The 7,762-nt window shown below is 37.6% G+C and overlaps 1 protein-coding gene across 1 annotated transcript in view; it reads left to right on the top strand.

Moving 5' to 3' along the window:
* Positions 1-7,762, top strand: part of LOC118332891 (astrotactin-2-like) — a 252,036-nt gene that overhangs the window by 137,974 nt on the left and 106,300 nt on the right. The window contains exon 10 of the mRNA XM_035668325.1: positions 5,278-5,428. Within this exon, the coding sequence (XP_035524218.1) occupies positions 5,278-5,428 (151 nt within the window). The remainder of the gene's footprint in view (positions 1-5,277; positions 5,429-7,762) is intronic.

The raw sequence follows: 7,762 nt of genomic DNA, 5'->3' as shown, positions 1-7,762 counted from the left end.
AAAGGAACCATCACTTTGCCCCCAGCTAAATGTATTACATTACATTACGTATCCCCACCCTACCCCTGAATGAAGAGTGCCCTCCGTTGGGTATTGGGTCTAGTGGATCGGATCAGCTTCACAGACCTCTATTAAAAAGAGATGCTATTGAGATTAGCCTCACAAATACTACAGTTTTTGCTTCAAGATTATATATAATACACTAACCCTGACCCAAGTAGATAATGGGCCAAATCAACGAGAATGTCCTGAATATCTGTGACTCACTGCTTCACAAAACCCTTGATCCTTATGAACTATTTAAACTGTCCTAAAATGATTTAGAAATTGCAGAATGGATTAGCTGCTCTTAACATGAAGCTATTTCTAACATGCATTTATGCTTCATCAACATTCAAAACAAATCTGCACACTTTGTTAAATAAACTTAATTCAACTTCTGTAATGTGCAGCTCCCATGTCTCAAATTTAGGCGTATAGTTTGTGTAGCTGTGGGATTTTTCATGACTTGGGCCACTGTGCCTGACAATTTACTAGCCTTTGTTGCCTAGCAACGAAAAACAAGCGCATATGCGCAAACAACAGTAATAGTTTTTCTCTCTGCATTACGCAGCCACATGATGGTGACCCTCTCATCCACCGGGAGAAAGTCCAACTGTGCAGCAGCCAGCCAGTGATTTGTCAGTAGTCCCACAACCGCCTGGCACATCTCGCCATGGACAGTGCCTGAGTAGGAGAGAGTCCACCGTCTATGAAGGAGTTTGGTTCCAGAGCCAAAGCTGTGCATAGAGGTGAGCCCAACTGCATTTTGTTGGTACCTCTCAACTTCACGCACCAAATCAGGCACTTTCCCCAAAGAGTGGTTACATTCCATGTTCTAAAGGCAAGGTTTTATTGCAGAGGTCCACAGTGACTAAATCTGTTCTACCTCTAACCTTTGCCTAGTAAGTATTGGGATGATCTCTACCGTTTGACTTGCAGGGTCCTTGGCTCTGGAACAGTTTACTAGCTCGTTTGCCCCAAATAGATAATCACATGGTCACTGTAATTTGCTTTTCTTGATTCCCTAAGTTTTCTGGTTTGGAAAAAGGCGGTGTTCCTTTAGGTAACCTGTTGGATGTGATTTGGGAGTGTCAGGTTGTGAGCCATTCAGTTTCAATACACAAGGGAGATATTTTCTTTTTGCCATTATGTCAGGAACATTGTATGTGGACAGTTGAAGTGGTTCAGATATCTACTATATTAAGAATGACCCCTCAGTCTGTTTCTTTTGGAGGTGTGGAACAACTGAAGACCAGATCTTGACTTAGACCAAGGATGACCTCATCTGTCAGTTTGCTTGGGAGCACTTAATTAATAAGTGGAGGTGGACAAATTTGCTACAGAAAAGGATCTAGACACTGGACTCCTGTGTTCCACTTATTATCCAAAGACTAATCCATTTTGTTTTTGTAAACTGAATAAAGGGATGTGCAATTATTGTTGCTGAACTTCTTTAATTCTCACCTGTTTTTTCATTTTAGTAAAATAGGATAACAGTTTAAGATTGATGGTTGATTGTATGTGTCTGAGTGGCAATAATAATTATCAGCTCCACCAACTATCCTAGTAAATATGGAAGAACAAACAAATGTGAACATTTTAGAGGTTTTTGGGCCTTCTCATTTTATGTATTTTGAGAGTACAGGGCACATATCCTGTGGCTATTCGATAAATGCTAACCCGAACAAAGCAAAATGAAAACAGTTAAACACATGAATTTGAGATATCCTCCAGCGACTGTGGCTGGTTGACCAAAAGGTTAATTTCCCACCCTGTGTACAAATTCTGTTTATTTGGCCTTAAGAAAGGCATGCATCTTCTAAAATGCTTGACTTCAGCAGATTGGCTCACAAATCCATCAAACTGTAATATATTGCCAGAAAAAAAGGGTGTTTGGAGGGTTGCATTAGTGCATCGATTTTGAGTACTGGGAATTACTGGATGACATCAATACTACTAATGCATAATGGGTCTGCCATAACCACATCAACAGCCTCTATTAGGGACCATAAAACATATCTTAATCAGTTGCAAACAGAGGTGACATTTTAATTATCTTAAAATGTTCTAGTCTTATAGTATTGTTTAAACAAAGGGTCTGTTCTAAAATGATTAAAATATTGTAAATGTAAATATTGTTCTTTCATGCTTCCTTTTGCTTTAGCAAACTTAATCTAAAACCATTCTGTGATATATATGTTTATTTTTATTTATTTTTTATTTTTTCCCCTGTTAAGTTGATGTAATTCATATGCACATTTGAATGAATGTTGAAATCGGATGGATCATTGGCATATATTTACATTGGTGGCCATTAATAACGTTATAGACAAACAACACCACAGGGCTAGTGTATACTTTGCTTACAAAAAACAGATGCCTGAAGAATATTTACATTTGGACTGTGATTTCTTTCTGGGCTCTTTTGGTAGATGTTTTTTCTTTCTGTGTGTGTGACAGTGAGTGATTTGCTATTAGCACAGCAGTGTGTCAGGAAAGGTTTGATTTTGCAAAGGGGACAGTTCCAATGTGCTGTCAGAGAGTGGTTATACGTCACTGCTCACACAAGGAAGATGTGCCAATTATGGGCTGATGTGCCATAAATCTAACATGAAAACCAAATATTTAAAATAAAGAATCCCTCGCTCAAAACAATGTGAGATGTTATACAGCATTCCAAATGCCGATCACACATGGGCAGATACTATGAAAAAGAAAAAGATACTATTTTGTTATTGAAAATGTGTCTGCCCACGTATACCTGCAATAATAAGATATGGATATTGAAGGTATTTCTGTCAATGCTGTGCACAGAGCATTCTTGCCTTTTTGATGAATTTTAATGCTTTGCCTTTCATCTTTTCCTGAAGCCAATGACAAGGTCACGATATACAATTCTTTTAACAAAAATTTAACAGTGAATACTGAGTCAATAATAGTTCACTTTGCCATATTTGCTCATTGAAGAAACTTTGCAAAATAAGTGACTTTGTGAGGATTCATATCCACCTTGAAGAGAGGTTACATAGGTACATGTAATCAAATTAACAGCAACATCAATATGTATATTATTGGTTCAGTGGCCCTATTTTCAGTATCTTCTTTGAAAGGACATTGCCACGTAAGCACCCAAGTACACAGAGGCAAAGACACATACAAACACTGACAGTGACAGTACTCCAAAATCCTCCTTGCTCAGCAGGGCATCTGTCTTCCCATCATTTGAGATCTTGTTGCTGTTTGTAGAGTCAAGTTGCCCTCACAACACACTGTGGTCCCTGCGGTCCCATTGCAAGAGACAGTGCTTTTGTTTCTTTGCAAAGAAAAACACAGGGGTTGCTTACCCCTTCGTTCACTCTGACAGCAGGCATGCAGAGCTCCGTGTATGAGCATGGCTGAGCATGCTGAAGCGAACACAGCAGCTGAGCTATACAGCATTGGTCAAACTGACATTTCTCAGAAGAAAGCATAAAAATCCAGCATTCGGAAATGATATTTTTGTCCTTTGTTTACGAGGATTTTTTTAAACAGTAGTGGACCTGGTAGTGTCAGAGTGACTGACACACAAATGAATTGAAACCATACTAATTTGCTCAACTCTTTTTGGCTCTTGGGAGGGCGGTGTCGTCCTGTCGGTCGGTGCACCACTTTGGTCTAGGCTTATCTCAAAAACTGTCCACTCTATTGCTATGATGGATTGCCATGAAATTGTGTAACTTTAGAGTTTAGTCATCCCCTGACTTCCCCTACAGTGCTTTCTTAAGGTTGACTTTGGTGGTTTTAAGTGGAATGTCTCAACAACTACTGGATGGATAGCCATAACATTTGGTACACACATTCATGTCTCTCCAAGGTTTAATTGTAATAACTTTGATGATCCCCTCTTTTTCATCCCGCACCATCATTAGGTCAAACGTTTCATGTGCCCAGTACTTTGTTTTATGACTAAATGCCTGCAATACTAATGGCATTCTTATCAGCCTGCCTCACCTGTGGTTTGTGGTTAGAGCTAATTAGCAAATGTTAACGTACTAACACGCTAATCTTAGACAATGAACATAATAAACATTAACCTGCTAAACAGCAGCATGTTAGCATTTGATATTAGCATTTATCTCAAACCACCGCTGTGTCCAAGAACAGCTTCACAGAGCTGCTAGCATGTCTGTACACTTGTTATGAACCAATTTCAAATTTAAGTCTAAATGAACAATAAATGTAATTTGAAAAAAGTGTCATTATTATGCAGATGTAATAAAATAACACGTTCCACAAACGAAGAATATCCTTATAATACTATCCTATATGTCAAAAGAAAACTAAATGCATGAATAAAATACACTGAGTTAAACAAATTAGAAATAAAGAAATGAGAAATAAATTAATTTTACTCTGCCATTTACCTCTTATTGCCTCTATTTATATTTGAGTAAGTATGCATGCATTTGTCTGTGCTTTTCCTTTTTTGTTCTTCTGCCAGATAGGGCGGGCCTGAATGCCTTGGCCTTGGATAAGTCCTGAGGGTTAATGGATGGAGAATACTGATTCGCTAGGCTCTCCATCAACTCACTGTGACAAACATGTCTAATTAATGTCAATGTACCGATTAGTCTCAGATAGGACCCACTACGAACCAGGATGAACCCCTGCACACATCACTGCACTGAAACTTTTAGAACAGTTATTTTAAAAACGCTGTAGACTGCTGCAGCACAGCATAAGCCCTAGGGGTACATCCATTTTTTTTAAACTACTATTGCATTGAGTCAGTCACAAAATGAAATTAAAGATCACGGGGTACACCTGTCCTGTCAGGAAACAAAAACTTTCCTGCATTCAATAACAGGTATATTATTGTTAGTCATTTTCCAAATTTACATTATGTTAATATTTTAGGCATTAAGCTGACTTTCATACCCTTTTACGAAAAAAATAAAAAACATGAGTTGAAAACATTACAAGTAGTCATTAATTGCAGGTGTTAGGGTAAAAGCCACCAAAACATCACAATTTTGTCACATTATGTGCAAGCATGAATAGCTTCTTAATTGCACTAGAAGCGGCAAGGTTAAGAGAGACTGATTTCCAGGTGGTGAGGGATTATGTTCATCTGCTCAAGCATTTTTGTTTTCACTTGTCATTACTTCAACTAGTACATCCTTATTTACACAGTGAACACATATGCAAAGGCATCCGCATTTTCTTCTTTTTAACATTGTTCTTCTTCCATACTAGGGAAGAGGCCATGATGTCCACTTACTTTGAGACAGTAGAGGACCTACTGGCATCTTTTGGGCCTGTCCGTGACTGCTCCAAAGATAATGGCGGCTGCAAGAAGAATTTCAAGTGTGTGTCTGACAGACAGTTAGAGTCATCTGGCTGCATGGTAAGTGTGGCTTAAATTTTAATTAAATTTAAAATTAAATCTATTTATTGTCCTAAAAAAAGGCCAGGGTTTATAAAAAATTTTACCATTTAATAATTGGTTGGTTTGCATAATTAATAATAACGTGTACAGTAAATACATTGCTATTTGTTGAGGGGTTATGTGTGTGAAAGTGTGTGTGTGTGTATGTGTGTCTGTCTGCCTGCCTGTCTGTCTATTTGAGAGATTTGTTTCCCCCGATAGACCTACTGATAACAGGCCTAGTAGTTACACTTATAATCCAGGCCTGCTGTCAGCTGAACTGGGGCTGAGCTGTAGCTAACTAGCTATCAGGGCTCAGATGGTGTTGACAACCGATTTCAGTGGGGCAGCAGACTAGGGCCACACACTTTTAGTCTGGCTAGACACAATGGAGTAAAAGATGCATGCTGTCCGAGCATGCTAGCATTCAAGCTTGACACATTCCATGTACTATATTTTAGCCATTTACTGTGCACCTATAAAAGGTTTTGGGTACATTGGAAAACTCTGGAAACATGAGACAGGTGAGTGACAAACAATAGCCAATTCCCTCGAAATAAATGAAATAAATAATAACAAATCAAATTTTAATGAAGTTCAAATAATGACCAGTGCTTGTGCTGCTCAGTAGTTATTGCAGGACGTTGAAGCTAAAAGACTCATTGCATATTGAAGTAAAACATGGTATATATTCCTTCATTTACATAATCACCTTTTTTTAATGTTAATTTCCCAAGATAATGCCACTCATTAAGTTTGCATGCCATCTGCTATATTGCACAACTTTTGTGATATTTCCAGCAATCTATTATATTTTATGTGCTGTTTACAGCCATAATTAGTATGCTTTGGTGTTACTGTATGCTCTTTAGTGTACATATGGCCACTGTGGGGCTTGGGGTTAGAAGCAATTTACTGTTGTAATGTGTGCCCCTGTATTTACTGTACTGTTAAGGTATGACACTGTGAACTTACAGTAACTTTGTACACATTCAGAATTTAGAAAAAAAGATTAACAACATAAGGTGTATTAACTCACCCAATGTGGTTGGGCTGTTTGTAACTTTGGATCAATAACAACTGGTCCACTGACAACAACAGCAAAATAAAAGTAATGCTATTAACAGTTTTTGTAATATGTTTATTTTACATATTTGGATACAACTATTATTTGTAGAAAATGTATTATGAATACATATTTATTACACTTGGTAATGGAACTGTCCCTTTTTGATTCATAAACCCTATTTTGATTTTAGATGTAGCATTGTAAACTTCAGTGCAAAAGAGGCTTTCTCCTGGCATATTTACGAGTACAGGGTGACTGGAAACTTCCAGTGCCAGGCTTTTGACAACATGGGGCGGGCTTGGGTTGTAAAGTAATTAAATTGATGAGCCATCTCAATTGCTGGAGGATGGTTTGGCGAGTCATTAAGAGCTTGGACGGGGCTATAAATCGACTGGTCTTTTCGTTGTTTGTGTCGACCAAACACAAACACTGATACGGCAGTTCTCTTGTTTTTCTTCCTTCTTCTTTATCTTTGAACTGAAATAAAGAAAGGTTTGCTCACAAAAAAAATCAATTTTGAATATTCATGAAAACCTTCTCAGTGGAACTGGTCTGATCACACTGATCACAAATGATGAATAACATTCCTGAGACTGTCTTCAAGTGATTATGTATGCTATGACTAATAGACTTTATAGAATAAACTAAATACCTATCAGTGCTTGTAAGCACTGATATTATATTATATTATATATATTTATTTATAATATATAAGTTTATCACACATATAAGACTCTTTTTTAATCTTTCAAAATACATATATAGATGAAGTTATTCTGCCTTCTGCAACTCATCCCCCATGATTTACCTCCCACTGTGTTACCATGACGACTACTCCATATTAATAAACCTGAGTCATATTCCCCATCATTCATCAGAACCAAGACAATTTCCACCCTTGACATATTTAGTAGCTTGTGGCTGCTTTTTTATGTCTAAGATGTGTTTTCTTCTTCATATAGTGGTAATTGCCTTCTGCTCCAAAATTGTTGACATAATAATGTTCATCATTTTGTTACTGATGATATGATAACACTTTATGATAACCCTAGGTCTCTGCAGTTGTTTGCCATTCTTCTGCTGTGCGACCCGAGCACCCTCAATATGGATAATTTATAAAAAATATGCATGAACAGCAATGGTGCACTGTGTCACTCTTGCCTGCATGGCACAATTAAATGTGGCTTCCAACTAATGCAAGTATTTCATGCATCTCATGGCTTTTTCTGTCTATTTTGTGACAT

Source organism: Morone saxatilis, unplaced genomic scaffold (assembly GCF_004916995.1).
Source record: "Morone saxatilis isolate NCDOM2014 unplaced genomic scaffold, NCSU_SB_2.0 Contig21, whole genome shotgun sequence".
NCBI lineage: Eukaryota > Metazoa > Chordata > Actinopteri > Moronidae > Morone > Morone saxatilis.
This window is presented reverse-complemented; position numbering and strand designations above follow the sequence as displayed.